The sequence below is a fragment of the Fusarium oxysporum genome, chromosome II (assembly GCF_013085055.1).
Source record: "Fusarium oxysporum Fo47 chromosome II, complete sequence".
NCBI classification, from domain to species: domain Eukaryota; kingdom Fungi; phylum Ascomycota; class Sordariomycetes; order Hypocreales; family Nectriaceae; genus Fusarium; species Fusarium oxysporum.
Window position 1 is genome coordinate 205,886 of NC_072841.1, and position 16,564 is coordinate 222,449.

At 47.3% G+C, this 16,564-nt stretch overlaps 8 protein-coding genes across 8 annotated transcripts; 4 read left to right on the forward strand and 4 right to left on the reverse strand.

The window, feature by feature from the left end:
• Window positions 1-62: 62 nt before the first annotated feature.
• FOBCDRAFT_196092 (uncharacterized protein) lies at window positions 63-1,280 on the forward strand (the record flags this gene model as incomplete). Its single annotated transcript, XM_054703123.1, has 2 exons — window positions 63-551; window positions 606-1,280. The coding sequence occupies 2 exons, from the start codon at window positions 63-65 to the stop codon at window positions 1,278-1,280; spliced, it is 1,164 nt and encodes a 387-aa protein (XP_054559098.1).
• A 274-nt stretch (window positions 1,281-1,554) lies between these two features.
• FOBCDRAFT_213753 (Alpha/Beta hydrolase protein) lies at window positions 1,555-2,512 on the reverse strand. The gene has a single exon (XM_031172325.3). It carries the CDS (start codon window positions 2,478-2,480, stop codon window positions 1,584-1,586), a length of 897 nt encoding a protein of 298 aa, XP_031049110.3. The 5' UTR covers window positions 2,481-2,512; the 3' UTR covers window positions 1,555-1,583.
• Window positions 2,513-2,708: 196 nt separating this feature from the next.
• On the reverse strand, window positions 2,709-3,659 carry FOBCDRAFT_213755 (Pyruvate/Phosphoenolpyruvate kinase-like domain-containing protein). Its single transcript, XM_054703124.2, has 2 exons — window positions 3,164-3,659; window positions 2,709-3,108 (listed from the first exon to the last, which is right to left on the reverse strand). Exons 1-2 carry the CDS (start codon window positions 3,612-3,614, stop codon window positions 2,840-2,842), a joined length of 720 nt encoding a protein of 239 aa, XP_054559099.2. The 5' UTR covers window positions 3,615-3,659; the 3' UTR covers window positions 2,709-2,839.
• A 405-nt stretch (window positions 3,660-4,064) lies between these two features.
• Window positions 4,065-5,718, forward strand: FOBCDRAFT_314974 (pyridoxal phosphate-dependent transferase). Its single transcript, XM_031172327.3, has 5 exons — window positions 4,065-4,307; window positions 4,369-4,859; window positions 4,913-5,309; window positions 5,363-5,468; window positions 5,525-5,718. Exons 1-5 carry the CDS (start codon window positions 4,149-4,151, stop codon window positions 5,584-5,586), a joined length of 1,215 nt encoding a protein of 404 aa, XP_031049112.2. The 5' UTR covers window positions 4,065-4,148; the 3' UTR covers window positions 5,587-5,718.
• A 468-nt stretch (window positions 5,719-6,186) lies between these two features.
• FOBCDRAFT_213757 (ribonuclease E inhibitor RraA/Dimethylmenaquinone methyltransferase) lies at window positions 6,187-7,717 on the forward strand. The gene has a single exon (XM_031172328.3). The coding sequence runs from the start codon at window positions 6,299-6,301 to the stop codon at window positions 7,667-7,669; it is 1,371 nt and encodes a 456-aa protein (XP_031049113.2). The 5' UTR covers window positions 6,187-6,298; the 3' UTR covers window positions 7,670-7,717.
• Window positions 7,718-10,137, reverse strand: FOBCDRAFT_213758 (fungal-specific transcription factor domain-containing protein). Its single transcript, XM_059609360.1, has 5 exons — window positions 9,995-10,137; window positions 9,806-9,925; window positions 9,040-9,691; window positions 8,463-8,984; window positions 7,718-8,363 (listed from the first exon to the last, which is right to left on the reverse strand). Exons 1-5 carry the CDS (start codon window positions 10,072-10,074, stop codon window positions 7,749-7,751), a joined length of 1,989 nt encoding a protein of 662 aa, XP_059464011.1. The 5' UTR covers window positions 10,075-10,137; the 3' UTR covers window positions 7,718-7,748.
• A 357-nt stretch (window positions 10,138-10,494) lies between these two features.
• FOBCDRAFT_213766 (uncharacterized protein) lies at window positions 10,495-12,089 on the reverse strand. Its single transcript, XM_059609361.1, has 6 exons — window positions 11,625-12,089; window positions 11,446-11,571; window positions 11,290-11,371; window positions 11,124-11,230; window positions 10,784-11,067; window positions 10,495-10,718 (listed from the first exon to the last, which is right to left on the reverse strand). The coding sequence occupies exons 1-6, from the start codon at window positions 11,952-11,954 to the stop codon at window positions 10,598-10,600; spliced, it is 1,050 nt and encodes a 349-aa protein (XP_059464012.1). The 5' UTR covers window positions 11,955-12,089; the 3' UTR covers window positions 10,495-10,597.
• A 1,928-nt stretch (window positions 12,090-14,017) lies between these two features.
• On the forward strand, window positions 14,018-15,917 carry FOBCDRAFT_236264 (uncharacterized protein; the record flags this gene model as incomplete). The annotated part of the gene is made up of 8 exons (XM_054703126.1): window positions 14,018-14,344; window positions 14,416-14,613; window positions 14,673-14,787; window positions 14,844-15,001; window positions 15,054-15,189; window positions 15,237-15,482; window positions 15,540-15,646; window positions 15,696-15,917. The coding sequence occupies 8 exons, from the start codon at window positions 14,018-14,020 to the stop codon at window positions 15,915-15,917; spliced, it is 1,509 nt and encodes a 502-aa protein (XP_054559101.1).
• Between the last annotated feature and the right edge of the window lie 647 nt (window positions 15,918-16,564).

Genomic DNA, 16,564 nt, shown 5'->3' on the forward strand with positions numbered 1-16,564 from the left:
CCAGCAGACTTGCAGCTTATTCTTCTCCACAATCAATAATCCCTGTTCGACATCAATACGCCATGGCTCCCGAAATCGCAATTGTTGGCGGCGGCCCAGCAGGCTTGGCATTGGCGGCAATCCTCGAAAAGAATAACATCGATTATATCGTCTACGAGCGCAGCAGCGAACAGTCTCAGCCCCGTGGAGGATGCCTCGACTTGCATGTAGGCAGCGGACAGCGGGCGATGCACGAGGCAGGCGTTTATGATGAGTTTAAGAAGAATTCGCGTGATGGAGATGCCACCATTCACTTGCTGTATGATCATCAGGGAAACAAGCTTCTGGCCTTTGGGGAGGGCCGCGATGCTCCCGAAATTGATCGGTGGCAGCTGCGAAATGTCCTTCTCACCGGTATCCCGAAACACAAGATCATCTGGTCAAAGCCCGTGGCTAGCTCCCATCGGAACGAGGAGGGGCAGATTGTACTCACGTTTACCGACGGTACCACGGCATCAGGGTTCAACCTTGTCGTTGGTGCAGACGGCACAAACAGTAAAATTCGACACTTGGTGAGTTGCCTCATAATCCTCACATGCCATATTTCTGGAGCTAATGTATCTAAGGTGACGGATGCAAAGCCTGTTTACTCAGGTAACCTCTACATCACGACCAAGATTCACCCTGGCAACTCATACTATTCCACTCTCGAATCTATCGGCGGTGTCGGTTCCCATGTCATCATGGGCAACGGGAAACACATGTTCAATTCGCGGCAGGGAGATGGCCATTATCGCATCGACGTTGGCTTGCACAAGCCTGAGAACTTCCCTGCCACCGCCGGCATTGACTTTGACGATCATGAAGCCGTCAAGAATCTCCTTCTCAAAGACGAGTATTTCGGGTCTTATGCACCGGAGCTCAAAGATATTATCCGCCACAGCGAAGGTCCTTTCAGGCCGTGGCTGATGTACCACATGCCAACCGACAGACTGAACTGGAGTGCCTCTGAGGATGTAACTCTGATAGGAGATGCTGCTCATGTCACCACGCCATTTGTAGGTGACGGTGTCAACTGTGCGTTGCGCGACTCGTGTATTCTCGCTGGCAAGCTGAAGGAATTTGGCCTGACGAAGAGGGCTATTGCTGAATATGAAAAGGAGATGCTTCCGTACGCTATTGACGTGATTTCACGGAGCATATTGAGTGGGGTTCAGTTCTTTGAAGATGATGCCCCTAAATCGTTTCTGGCTACGATGACCTCTGCTAGGCCACTTATTGGAGCATCAGATGGGCACTAACTAGTAGTCACTACTATAAGAGTAATGGATTCAGTAAAGCCGTTTATTTCTAGTCTATATTATACTGTTAAGATATAAGACAAGACGTCTCAGATGCAATGTAGTTTGGAACTATGCCACTGAGAAGAAAACTAAAACTTTAAGCAGTCCTATTTACAAAAGCCCGGGTAGCACCTCGGATTAGGAGCATAGTTCTGCTAACACTCTTTTTACTCTAGGGAGAGAAGAAATATTACAATGAAAAGAAACAATACATATTAGTCAAAAGGGAATATTAACTTCAACACTTGTATATATTCAAGCTTATATAATACAAGTTCTGTCTCCATTGAAATACTCTATACGGCTCACAAACTGGGCGATTCGCTCCCACATCGCTACAGGGTTCGAATACATAACAAAATGCCCACTGTGAGGTATCTCAGCCAGCTCCACCCCGGCCTTGACCAGCCTGGGCATGTATGATAAGGAAGCATATTGCGCCCCAAACATATACATTCTTGGAAAGGTGAAATTCTCAAAGGCCTCCAAGAGTCTCCCGTTATCCGTGCAGTCTACCATAGACTCAAACGTAGGCCGAACTACCGCGGCTTGCACCTTGGAACGAAAGCAAGCCGCGTACAGCCCATTGCCATAAAGCGGTGATTGGCGTGTTCGCTCGATGAACTCATTAACAAATGCTTCCGCGTCATCTGATGGGTAGTGGAGGACCTGCCGACTCAGAAAGCAGTCTTCTGGGGCGAGGTTTCCTTTGATATTGATAAAACTCGACACCGATGATGGCTGCCGTTGAGCCAGTAGATTAGACACCAGTCCGCCCATTGAGTGGCCAACCAGGTGATAGCGGGTGATGTTGAATTGCTCAAGCACTTGTTCCGCGATTGAGACAAGCAAGGGCATTGATAGCTGAGATAGATCGGACATTGTCGATTCTCCGCTACCGGGCGAATCGTAGGCTAAGAAGGGCCGACCAGTAAATAGTGGATTGAGGGCGATGTCAACATAGTCTTCTTTAGTACCTCCGAAGCCATGTAAGAAGAAAATTGGAACTAAAGGTCCGTCTCGACGAATGGTGGACAGGTTGAAAGAGAGATCGTCAATGCGAAGCTCTACTGTTTGCCGAATCAACTGCTGAGGCTCGCTTGCTTTTGTCATTTTTAGTCGAAATGCTTTTGGAGTAGTTGGTGATGTCGAATCCATAAGTCTGCGCACTGCTGTAGTGCTGGATAAATTTGCAACCTTTATACCTATTCTGAACACCAACACAGCCCCAAGGTATGTACACCCACCATCCCCACTTCGGCAAGAAATATTTTTCCCGTGCTTCGGCGTCGCCTAGAGCACGCCGCCCCCCAATCAACTCGCATAAAACTCAAATTCCAGTTCCTTATGTTGAGTCAGCACCCGTTCACGTCATTTTTGATTTGCAACGAGTCTCCGTCTTCTGTTGGGCGTATGCTGATTAATTCCTCGGTTACAAGCACTAGCGTATCTCGGCAGCTTCTTTAAACGACGAATGCAGTTACAAGTGCTAAAAGGGTTTTGCATAAGTCCTGATTTTATTGCGACGAGCGTGCAGATTTTAGTTCAGCTAGATACCAATTCTTGATAGCCCGCACATCATAGCCTAGAGCCACTGTATCAAATATTTCTAGATGCTTCCTAGCCGAAGCTCCATCATTCGATAAGCGGCCAATCCATTTGCCATGCTTCCTAGCTACTGCTATGATCTTCTCAATTGCGTCGTTAAATTCAGGCTCATTGCCTCTTGCAGGGGCGTAACCTAAAATCGAAAGAGCAAGGTCGTTGGGACCTATGAAAAGCATATCTTGTCCAAACTTAGAAACGAGCTTACATGAGTCAAGAGTGGCTAGTTTACTCACCAACACCGGGCACGGCGCATATAGCGTCAACATTCTCAACACCCAGCTTGGACTCAATTTGTAGACAAATAAGAACGGTCTCGTTCGCCATGGCCATGTAAGTTGGGATATCAACCCCAAAAGCAAACCCAGGAAACGCTGAGCCTTGCCCCCTTAGCCCTTGGGGAGGAAACTTGGTGTGTTGAACCACGTTCCTGGCATCTTCAGGTGTATTGATCATAGGAACAACAATACCATGAGCACCAGTATCTAGAGCGCGTTTTATCAAGTCCGCGTGAGTCATTCTAAGACGGACAAGTGGAGAGACTCCCTGGGAAGCGATAGCCGTAACTGCATTATGCATAGAATCATCGCTGATATGTCCGTGCTCACAGTCGATAATCACTCCATCGAGGCCAGTGGAAGCTACTAGTTGAGCTGTGCGTGCGGAAGGGAGACCGAGAAAGGTCATAATTGGACCCGAATTCGCGCGAAGAGCGTTAAGGAGCCGTAGTTGCGGGTTTTTAATAGTGGTCGTAAGAGCAGAGGTATGCAACATCGTGAGATATGTTATGGTAAGAGATAGATAATGATGGAGTACAATTAGATAATGATGAACTACTAAATGGTATTGAAGTATGCAACAAACTGCAGTTGATATACATAGCATGTAAATAAGTCAGACTCGGTCCTATCTAGGCGCGGTATCATTCCGATGAAATCAATCGGTGAAGCTCCTTGAGACCGACCCCATACTCATTATCTTGGATTTTGTCGACATTTTCGATTCGGCAGGTTCTGGTGGCTGGCAAGTCTTGCCTTTCACTCGGTGACATATTTATCGCCGGGGCTCTGACCGGCATCATTTAGTCTTCCCGACGGCTCCGTTAGGGTTCCGCCCACTTGCTCTATAACTCAATACCGTAATTCCAACCTTTGCCTCCAACTCATCTGTAACGAAAGATTATCGCCGTTCCAGAAACAACACGAAGATAACAGTTTGAACATGTCGCACCTTTCCAATATTCCACCCGCCCAGCCAGACGCGGCCTTTTCGCTCATAGCCAGCTTCAAAGCGGACACGGCCGAGCACAAGGTTGACTTGTGTCCAGGATTCTATCGTGATGATAACGCAGAACCATGGATTCTGCCATCTGTTGCCCAGGTACAGCAGCATAGAGCAAAATTAACTTATCTATCAAACACTGGCTGACGATGCCCTACAGGCAAAGGAACAGATACATGCAGATCCAAGTCTCAACCATGAGCACCTGCCTCTTACCGGTCACCCAGAGTTGCTTCTTGGCTCACAGAAGCTGGTCTTTGGCAAAGCCCGAGACCTAAAGCGTGTAGTTTCAATTCAGACAGTTTCCGGTACAGGAGCCAACCATATGGCTGCTCTGTTCCTCGTTACCAACCTCAAACCTAGGAGGGTGTGGATCTCAAACCCAAGCTGGATCAATCACACAGAAATTTGGAAGCTTGTTGGCCCAGACGTTGAACAGCGATTTTATCCGTATTATGATACGGTACATCACAGAGTGGACATTGAGGCAATGACACGAACCTTGCGCAAGGAGGCATGTGAAGGAGACGTCATTATCCTACACGCATGCGCTCACAATCCCACTGGAGCAGATCTCACCCGCCAGCAATGGGAAACTGTCGCTGAGATTTGCAAGGAATCTGGTTTATTCGCGGTCTTCGACATGGCTTAGTGAGTAGTTTATACCGCCATCAAAGAATGTTCTGTATCTAACATCCTTGCAGTCAGGGCTTTGCGTCCGGAGACCTGGCTCAAGACGCTTCCGCAATAACTCACTTCTTTGACAGATCAGACCTAGAGTTCGCAGTGGCGCAGTCCTTCTCCAAGAACTTCGGTTTATATGGAGAGCGCGTAGGGGTTCTTCACATGGTCGTACTTGAGACCGACACTGCGGCGAAGGTCACCCCTTTACTAACCCAGCTGTCGCGGGCTGAGATAACTTCTTGTCCTTCATACGGTGCAAGAATCGTAGCCAAAATTCTGAGTAGCCCGATTCTCTTGGGCCAATGGCAACAGGACCTAGTGACGATGAGTGAACGGATGAAAAGCATGCGTAAAGCTTTGTATCAAGAACTGCAACGTAGAGCAGTCAGGGGATCGTGGGAGCACTTACTTACAGACGTATGAATACCTCGCCCAGCTATCTCGTGGAGTTCAACTAACAAGGTTTATAGATCGGTATGTTTTCTATGACGGGACTCACCCGTGATCAGGTCGATGAGCTCAGAACAAACCATCATATCTACCTCCTTCCTTCTGGCAGGTTGTCTGTGACCGGATGTAAGCCATATACCCAAGCTCCCGGCATATGATCAGTAAACTGACGAATCTTATAGTGACAAGCAACAATGTAGATATTGTTGTACAAGGCTTCCTTTCTGTGTTGGGCACGAATTAGCACTAAAGTTCTAGATGGTAAACTTCAGCTAAGCAAGCAATTTCGGTTACAGCAAGGTGTTAAAATCATTAAATCCTTTCTTTAGCTGTAATTAGGCTTCAATATATCACGATTATAACAAAAACTATCAAGGGTGCTCTTCATCTATACTATTTATGCTAGCTCGCCTATTACTGTCAACAATTAGATCTATTATTTTAATTAATCTAAAGAATTAAAAGCTGTATAGCCTCTTGTGAATTTAAGCATAAGGGGGGACTTCCTTTTCGTAATACTATGCGGCAAAAATCGCATATTAGTCACAACGAGCATTCCAGCTTGGATTGAAGAAGCCTTGTTAAGTTTAATTGCGTAGTTGATGGCTCACACCGCACCGCAGCTCGCCACCAAGTGTTGCCCGGGCCCATGGTGGGATGTGCCAGGCGAAAGAACTAAACGCCGATCCAATGGGTATCCTTTATTTAACTATTATGGAGTTCAGGCTTCGGGATATGACAGAAGGCCGATCCAATCGGCGTCTTTGCCTTTGGCCCTTAGAATATCATGCTTGTGGAGGCGGAATTGGCATCAATATTCTAGACTGATAAAGTCTCTTGAAGTATCTAGTTTCAATGGCCATGGCAGGCACGCTGTATCTAAGCATTGTCTTCTAAAATACATCATTCCAGACTCCCTTTTCATTTTTATACTATAACTGTTCTAGTGCATCAAAATGTCTGACACTACACTTGATCGGCTTTCAGCACTAGATACCAATACGGTATCCGACGCCTTGGACTTTCTTGGTCTCCCTGGAGCTACGAATGGTCTTCGGCCCCTCTGGGACTGTCCCAAAATCGTTGGCCACGCCAGCACTGTCCAACTTGGACCCAAGAAAGAGGATGCTCCAGCTACTACACATCTGATCACACCGGTGATAGATGCTGTAGCAACAAGCGATCGCATCCTTGTCATCGCTGGTGGTGTAGAAGGAATCTCTTCCTGGGGTGACATCATCGCCAACGCCGCCAAGGTCAAGCAAATCCGTGGATCTATCATCGATGGCATGAGTCGTGACATTGATGGAAGTCGGGACATCGGCTATCCCGTCTTTGGTCGTGGTGTGACTATGATCAGCGCACGCAATAGATTGGTTCAGATCGGTTCTGGCGTGCAGGTTGAGATACGCGGTGTCAAGGTGGACGAGAACGACTATGTGATTGCGGATAACTGCGGCGTCGTTTTCATACCAGCTGATCGTATTCAAGATGTCCTGGAACTGGGCGAGGGCATCGATCGTCGCCAGAATGGAATGGTTCAAGAGGTACGAAGCGGCCGCTCTGTGGCAGATGTCATGCATGACACGCAATTTGAAGCCATTGGATCTTCGGCTACTCCCTATAGGTCAGCAAGGCCTGACAAGCCTCAAAATCCCAACACGGCTAATCCAGAAGACCAAGAACTGGTCAGTCTATTCGCCGATTCTGACACCCCGGGAGTTTCAGACGCCCTCGACAAGCTTGGTATCCCAGGACAAGCATTCGACATCATGCCCCTGGCGAATTACAATAAGACCACAGTCGGGCCCGCTTTCACAGTTCGTTATGCACCTGCCAGTGACCCTCCCGGAAGTGTTGGTGATTTCATCGACGATGTGGCCGTAGGCGATGTCGTTGTAATTGATAACGGTGGCCGCACAGACTGTACTGTTTGGGGAGATATAATGACGCAGTATGCCGGCCTGCGTGGTGTTGCGGGAACAGTCATCAATGGTGTATGCCGTGATGTTGACCGTGCTATCAGCGACAATTACCCAATTTTCTCCTCTGGGCGCTGGATGCGGACGGGCAAGGATCGAGTCCAGGTTCAAGGGGTCAACGAGTCGATTGGCGTCGGTAAAGTACGTGTCAGCCCGCGAGACATTGTTGTAGCCGATGCAAATGGGGTTGTAATTGTGCCACGAGACAGGGCTCGTGAGGTGGCTGCAATTGCGAGCCGTATTGAGAAGAGTGAGCAAGGCATTAGGGAAATGATATGCAAGGGATCTACTATTGCTGAAGCGAGAGAGAAGCTTGGCTATCACACTTTACAGCGTAAGGAATAGATATGAAGGAATTTTCAACAGGGTCATTTATCGACTGGATAGTCTAGCATCACAAAATACTCTATTCATCGGTCCTGCACTATTCCTGCCAGCATATCTGTTGAAATGCATTATCGTAGATCCAGTCATCGAGAAATGAAAGGTTCAAAGGTGAGCCATCCGCTGCCTGAGTACCAAGCTGTGTGTTGTGTAAAACCGGGACTTCCAATGGTGGATTGGCCATTGCGCGTTGGAAGACTTCTGTAGAGCCAAGGTCTTGAGATATCGGCAAAGCGTTTGGTTGACAGGGTGTAGAACGCCATGCCTCTAAGACTATCTGTATCTCCTTGATATGAGCATAGAACTCCATGGCTGCAGGGTTTCCATTCTCTTCTAGCTGCTGTAGAAAGCCTGTTACAATTTCGAACTCTTCTCTATCATTCTTCGAGGTATCCTGACCCAGTGTGCTCGCTATCGCGAGGATCACTGCAGCAGAGAAAAGGTGTTGTACGTAAGAGTAATCGAAGGTGTGGAATTCGCCATTTACCCAGGACCGCAACAACAGCTGGCAGGATTGTCGAGCAGCGCTGACGCACGCCTCTGCCGCTTCGCGAGCTGCATCTGGAAGAGGGTTTTCTCTCGACGCTGCCGCAGCCTCATCTACCTGTCGACGAAAGCAGAAGAGGAGTGCAGGCCTCGTTGCTAAGATGAATAACTGGAAGGGTTAGCAAACCTAATTATGACTCAGATATACACGCAAGAGTATGTAATGCATGTCATTAACTTGAGGTAAAGTAATTCACAAACAGCGTACCTGGTTAAACGACACCTTCAATCTAGAGATAGCAGACTGAGAGTGATCCTCAGTCTCGTCGGTGCGACTGAAGTCAGCCTTTACCTGATCTGGTAGTTCCCCCTTCCAGTGATCAAGCTCCTCTCGAATCCTTGCAACCCTTTGAAGAAATGTACCGCGCTGAGGTGTCCGGACATAGAGAGATCTAGAGATGTTTCCTGCGATCTTGGCAAGTCGCACAATAGCTAAAAAGTGAGAATGGTCGCCAAAGTCTTCTGAGGTGAGAGCAGGGCTGTTGGAGGGTAGATCGACCGAGATATCTTCGTCTGATATGAGTAGCGGAAGACCAATCTTTGAAGATAACAGACGGTCGAGGATATAGACTGACCACCACACCCGGATGCGATGCTCTCTTAGTTCAGGATCTGCAAGGTAGGTGTCGCCAATGTTGAGATGGAGACCCATCACGGTCGCAAGGCGCATGGCTGAACCAACGAGTGTACACGCAGAATGCCGGCGGTTTGCCTCGAGCGAATACAGAGTCTGCACCACAAGTCAGCGCAAGTGGGAGGATGAAATGAACCATGAGAGGACTCACCAGAATCAAGGTTGTCTCGATCACGTCGAGCTGTGGCCTTTCGTTGATCATACGGACAGTATCGCTGGCAACTGCAAAGTAGGCTAACCCAGGAAGTCTTTTGCTAGAACTCAGACATTTACTTGATCTTAGTTCACCAAGTGCAAACAAAGCCCACATCTTGGATTTCATAATAGGGCTAGCGCCAGCGTTGCTTGGGTCTAAACAGAAGGTGTTCAGCGCCGAGAGTATCTCGCTGCGCCGCACTACGTGGTAGCTGCACCGGAGAAATTTCAGCGCTGTCTGAACCAAAAGCCTGGCGCGGGGCGGTGTCGGCCAGGCTGGATTCGTAGTGACCAGGAGGCGTAGATCGTCGTCGGAAGCGAACTGTGTGCGAGGGATGTGACTTGGTGTTTGGGAAGATGAGGCAAATTGTCGGAAGCGAGTCGCAAACGCTGCATCGGAAATCTCGCCTATCCAGATGGGCGTATCGGATGTTCTCGTGTGGGCGAACCAGTCTATTTCTTCCAGTATCTTCTCCTCAGCAGCATCTTGATGGTCGTTGGATGTCGGAGCAGGTTGCCAGGGTACATCTGTATTTCTGGGTTGTGGCGATTCAGGATGGATCTGGGCACGTAATTCCTCATTCTCTTGAAGGAGGCGGTCAAGGAGACTATGTCATGTGAGTTTCATGGTTACCAGGCTTATTCTCCAATAAATTAAAATACCACATAAAATGACGGAGAAGGGCAAATCTATGGCGAGACAGCGATAGGGATGATGTTACCTTTGGTTTACCCTGATCTGCCGATCTCGCGTCGGATACACGCATTCAGATGCCAAAGAACAATTGTTACATGGTTTATTCCCAGAGCATTTAATCTTCCGAGCATGGCAATTACGACACCTAGATGCGAAAGGCGACAGAAGCGAATTAGCCCAGGGCCCAAGGTCCTTGTAGCCATTTGCAACTTACGCGATGGATTTCTGCCGGGGTAAGTTCGAGGGATCGGAACGATATCGGCGTGTATTACTGCGGGTGGTGGAGGGTGGCATGTTGTAGCTAGGTAAGATAATAGGAGAAAATGGGAATAAGTTAGAGCTAGACTGAGATAAAACAATTAATGGAATAAGTGGCAGATATGAAAAGGAGGGGATAAGTAGATTTTTATTATCGGTGAATGGTTAAACTCGCCGCTTTCTTAGCGTTAGCAAGTGCGGCATGTTCTAGCAGCATTAGTATAGCATACAGTGGTGCCTTTTCCTTAGACTTTTAGTGGACTTATTCCAGAATCTCTTTGCTGACAGGGCGATTAAGCTAAACTTTTTAGGATCCTTATCTGGGGCAGAGCGGGCACTATTCCCAAAAGTTTATTCCATTAGGCGGGTACGGAGCTTCTTATTTTGGGTCTGAATTCACAGCAAGGTGTTTCCAATAACACGACCAATGATTTCACAATAATAAAAGAATTAAAATAGCAGTAGAAAGGGATATTAGTGCTATAAGGATAGACATAAGGCAGTAAATAAACCTAGTAGTAAGCAAGTGAATTTATACAAAAAGTAGTCCTTGCACTCTCTAAGCCTTTAAATGTTGCAAAATCCTGTCAACTTCCTCACCTGCTGCCACGAGGATATCTTCCGCCTGGCGACTAGGCTTCCATCCAATCTTTCTTCCATGCTCAGCTACAAAGGTGCATCTGCCAAGCAAAAGAGAACAGGTTAGTTTTCATGCAAGGAATAAAAAAAACAGCATTTTACTTACGTTCCTCCAAGTTGGGGAGCAACAAAGTCCTTTGGGCAGTTCAGAGCATCTGCCATTTTTTGAAGTATCTCGTCATCTGCATCTTGAACCGTAGCGTCATCGATGACACCCCGTTGAGCAAGGGCCTTTCCAAATGCATTGTAGATGTCATTCCACGGTACACTTCCCGATGATGCAAGGTAATAGCCGAGCTTTCCATGTCCTGGATCCTGACCTATCAAGATTGTGCGCAAGATCTGTACATAGAGGTTGGTGTTATCGGCAATGTGAGAAACGGGCCAGATCTGTAGCAATAAGTAGGTTAGCTAAGTCTGAATGATGATGATTTGTTCAAACGAACCGGGGCTCCAGCGTCGGTTCGATACACCCTTCGAAGTGCCATGGCTGCCTGCACAATGGCGACCGTCTGAATAGAGATAGGGTTCCCAAATCCGCGGCCTTTGCCATCTACAAAGTAATATTACCATCAGTCTTCGGGTGATAGAGCCTAGGCAGGAAGAGCCTACAAACAATACAAGGTGCGAAAATATAACTCTTGACTTGACTGGCTTCGGAGAGTTCGATGATGGTATTATTCGTGTCCAGAGCCTGCCAAACCCGTCAATCTAACAATGACAGCCGAAAATCCCGCACTTGGGAGGACGCAGTGTGAATAGACTTACCTCCTGAAATCTCATCAAAGGTGCTCGTTGAGCTTTCTGCACGGCAAACAACTCTGGGTCATTGTCACTCAGTTTACGGTCGGTCGGGGCACCGGAATGGCTTGAAAACATCTTGGCACCAGTGGTCTGCTATAATCAGTATTCGTGCCCTCTATTTGCTTTCGGACAATGACCCATACATGTAAGAAATGAACATCAGAGCCGGTCTTCTTCTTGAGCTCGCCGAGGGCCTTGATAAAGAGCTTCTGAGAATCGGAGGAGACAGCGTTAATCAGAAAAAGGACGACGGTTATTTCATGGCTTAGAACAGCTTCGCGCACGGCATCCTCGTTATAGACGTCCAATGTCAGAGGTTCTGCACCTAACTGCTTGACGGCATCGGCTTGCTCTGAGCTTCGAATAAGTGCAAAAAGCTTCCCGTATTCGGGTAGATCTGTGCTGGCAAGTTCCGCCAGGAGGTCTCCACCAAGATAACCAGAGGCGCCAGTCAAGAGGATATTATGAGACATAGTATGCGCAATAACAATGTCGGAAAATGAAGTTATAAAGAGATACCAGAGTTGATGCTAATATTTATATGAAGTAATACATTATATTAGTAACATAGGATAATGAGAAATAGTGATAAAATTCTTAACTTTGAGAGGCAGCTCTGTGGAGTAGTCTAAAGTTTGGTTGTATCAGGTAAGACGTGATTTGTAATACTAGTTCGGTAAAAGCGCATCATTGCCGACAATTACGTTAAAAGCATAATCTACCGAGTAAAAGCCTTCTGCTATAATAGTGCAGATTAAAAATAATTATGCTTGAGAGATAGACATGATTTATGTTACGCTAAATGGTTCACGTCATGAGAGCAACTTTCTGAGACCGTTCAATCTGATGAGCGCTGGTGTTTACGCTTAAGATGGCTATGAAAATCTTGTGTTATGTTGCTAGAGGCCTAGGTCGATTAAATCCTTTACTTGGAGGAGAAAAGGTCGTTGGACGCAAAGTATTATCGTCGTTAGATCTTTCAAAAAATAAAAATAAATAAAAATAAAAATACTGGCGCTGCCTGAGATATCTACGTTCATTTGTTTGGTCTCAAGACTTTCCAAACCTACGTCCCCCCTATCAACCAGTCGGTCGGTCGCGCATTGACTTTGCTATCTGGCAAGGCGGTGGGATAATGAATTGGATCGCGTCAAGCAAATGGACATCTAATTGCAGACTCGTGGCGCAATCTAGATTTCCATCGTTCTGTTAGAGGAGCATGGATTAGATCTCTTCAACTCTCCTACCCTAGAGAGTCAATTTGACTGAGAAGTCCGATTGTTTGTGATGTTCATTTTCATTGCTGGGATCCACCTGCGGCTACAAGATCCTGGCTTCACACTAGTTCGGATTAGGCATATCCGCAACTCACGGAGTAGTCCAGTCTATATTATATCGGTAGTCTTGCAAGTTGTGGCAAACCTATCTGGCTCTTCTGGTCCTGGGTTTACTAAAGGAGAGGCCTGTGAAGAAACACTGTGTCCGCGATGTCAGGCTCTCGTCCAGACTCGGAGATTCCGCCAGCCACGGAGTCACGGACAGCTCTGTTATACGTACTGTAGTACCCCCTGACCACAATTCCAATCACCACAAGTACTTTCTCTTGTGGACTTGTTGGCTTCCGGCCCTGATTCACGGGATCAGCATCACATGGCAAGCGTTGTCGCGGGGCCCCGCACGGCTAAAGGAGAGAGAGAATAGGTGTTTATTGACTTTCACTATCATCTGTGCCCCGCTTGGGGTTCTGACTAGCTACCTTGATTGACCAATTCACAAGATATGTGTGTTACAGTGGCCATTGACCTGTTTCTACTGTTAAAGCAGCTTTCAGCTCGGTAGAGATGGATGACGTAAAGCGAGGGGATGGGAACAACTCGAAACCTCGTGAATGACGGGAGTGAGAGCTATTCGCCTGTGTCAATTCGTGTGTCACTATAGTATTTGCCATCCAGATTATAGTAATTCATATAAGATTGACATATACGGCAACAAGGCCGCCCATATCACATAGCTAGATAGGTTTTGAGAAAACGCGTTGGCTGTATTTGCCTTTAGTAGATTCCTTTTCCTCTTGATGGCTGATCTAGACCTGTTTCCTTTCGGGCCGTATCTAGATTGATACCAATTAGCCCCAGCTGCCCAGTTAACGACAATCTGAGCCAGGTATTGTCTGTCAAAGTCATCTCCGCCATGGTGCGGCCCTTCTAAATTTGGTAGCTGCGGATCGGCACTACCTAGGTGAGTAGCTCCGCTAGTGCGCACCCCGGAGTTTTCACATATCACTTAATCAACTCGGTCTGGGTTATGTTCTAATTGTGGGATTTTAAGGCTCCACCTAGACAAAGCTTCCATGTTTTATTAGGGAACAGAAGGAAAGATGCCCTGAATAACTCAATGGTTACGTCAAGAGTAGTATATTCCACTACCTCATACTAGCCAGTCCGAGGAGAGGTTGGGATTATAAGAGCCCAAGACTCGCCAACTCTGAGTAAGTATCATCATCTCAATCCAGATCTCACAGACATCTAAGACGACCATGAGCATCCTCTCAACCAGATCCGTAGCCTCAAAGTGCCTGAAATGCCCTGCATTCCAGGCTGGCAAATGTGCGGGAACCATCACCAACAAACGACGTATGGCAACAGAGGCCGTGCCTCCCACCCGGAAGAACAAGAAGGAGGGAGATATTTCGTCTGTTTTCACATCATTCTCTGGTCGAAAGGCCGAGCCGCTCCCTGATAGATACCGAGATCTCAAGCGACAACTTACCACTGGGTTCGAAGAGCAGATCCAAAAGTCGTGGGATGATCTAGTTGAGGTTCTCAAGGTCCGAACCGAAGAGGTTGCTACGAAAAGGGAAGCTGTAAGTTCATGAGCCAATTGTCTTTCTGTCTCCAAGACAAGACTCGGTGCTAATAGAACATAAAACAACAGATCATTCCTCAGGTCCAATTCTCCGATATCCAAGCCAACACTGTACCCTCCTCCAGTATTGAGGCTGTTCGAAGGACTGGCGTCGCTGTTATCAGAGGCGTCATGCCCAAGGACTCTACCGAAGCGCTTCTTGAAGATGTCCGTGGCTACTTCTCGAGACATGCCTTCAAGGGTTTCCCTGCGGACTCAGATAAGAAGGTTGGTGTCCAATAATTACTCATGCTTTTTTAAAACTGAGTCTAATCTCCATTTGTTAGGTTGTTTATGAGTCCTACTGGAGTCCATCCCAGGTCAAGGCTCGATCGCACCCCAACATGCTTGCTACACAGACGTGGATGAACCAGTTCTATACTGCTGATGCTGATCAAAAGAGTAAGCACACTCTAATACAACTTGGGCTGATACGAGAGCTGACCTGATTTTGACAGTTGATCTCAACACTCCCCTTTCATACTGCGACCGAGTTCAGATTCGTCCCCCTGGAGATACCCAATTTGCCCTTTCGCCCCATGTAGATGGCGGAGGTGTTGAAAGGTGGGAGGACAAATCCTACAATCACGTCTACCGAAAGATCTTCCAAGGAAAGGTATGATAATGATGGAAGCTTCTGAAGCCGGAGTGTAGCTGACATTACACAGTGGGACGAGTATAACCCATGGGATCTCACTGGTCGACTTGACGCCAACATGAACATGTACGACGGACCAGGAGGATGTTCCGTGTTCCGAACCTTCCAGGGCTGGCTCGGACTATCTCGCCATGGACCTCAACAAGGTACTTATACAAGGTTTAATAGATGAACGAGTCGCTAACAAGATTAGGAACACTGGTTGTCCATCCTATTCTGCAGCCTTCTACAGCCTACTGGATGCTTCGACCATTCTTTAAGCCTACTAGAAACGGTTCCCTGGATGGATGGAAGTTCTCTCTTGATGATGACGATGGCAACGTCTTCCTTCACGGCGCCAACCCTGGAACAGCACAGGAGCACAACCCCGACCACCACCCTCACCTCCGATTGAGCGAGACCATGATCCCATATCCTACTGTTGAGCCCGGTGATACCGGTGAGTTTTGTTAATTGGTTAACTTGAAGCAAAGCGAGATAACGCTAACTTTTGCAGTGTTCTGGAGCGCGGACACTATCCACGGTACAGAGAACAACAATACAGGCGATGTAGATGCCTGCGTTTTCTATATCCCATCGGTCCCATTGACTCCCAGCAACGCGGTATGACGTTTTATACCCTTCGAGAAGAGCCTTTGCTAACTATTCTCAGCATTACGTCGCGCAACAGAGGGACGCCTTCCTACAGGGAATTCCTCCGCCTGACTTCCCCGGTGGTGCCGGAGAGTCCGAGTTCTCTGACAAGGCCACCACCGAGGACATTCTGAGTGACTCTGGGAAGCGAGCGATGGGTTTAAGCCCTTTCAGCACTTCAGAGACAACTAAGGAGAAGGAGAGTCTAGTGTCTGAGGTAAACAAGATTCTGGGCTACTAAGCCCGATATAGGGAAGAAGCATAGCCTTGTAGTAGGGAAAGGTAATGGACAGATCCCTACTTAAGAGTATCTCTCCTCCCAGAAGGTAGCTTTATCTGCTGGCAATAAAGCTCACTTGAAGTACCGGCATTGCGTCCCAAGGTGCATTCTTAAATAATAATCTTAGTTCCGCTGTCCTCCTTGGTGTCGTGAGATCAAATACTATCAAGATGCCCATCACATTTATGTGCCTCTTTTGGTTTGTCACCCTTGTATTTATAATATGGATATTTGTGCTACGAGCATGGCTCACATTCCCACTTATTCTACGATTCATGTTTCCAAGCCGACCGCTTCTCGCATTATCCTCCGTGGGGCAAGCATTCCAGTTCATAACTCAATTTGAGGGAGTCCCTGTTCAACGAAAAGTACCTTTCCACCTACATATAACCAACTGTCTAATTCTAGACTACAAAGCCTTTTCTGTAATACCGAGTTGTGTATTTTGTAAGCGGTCTGGAAGATTATCAGTTAACCCTGCAAACCAGCATACTTGAGCTTGCTATCCTAGAGTGGAATGACAAACCTCAATGTAGACCCCACCTGTGGGACGGCTAAACCACGACAATGGTAAGTCAAGAGCGGAGGAAACTGACTCTTTTCGCCCG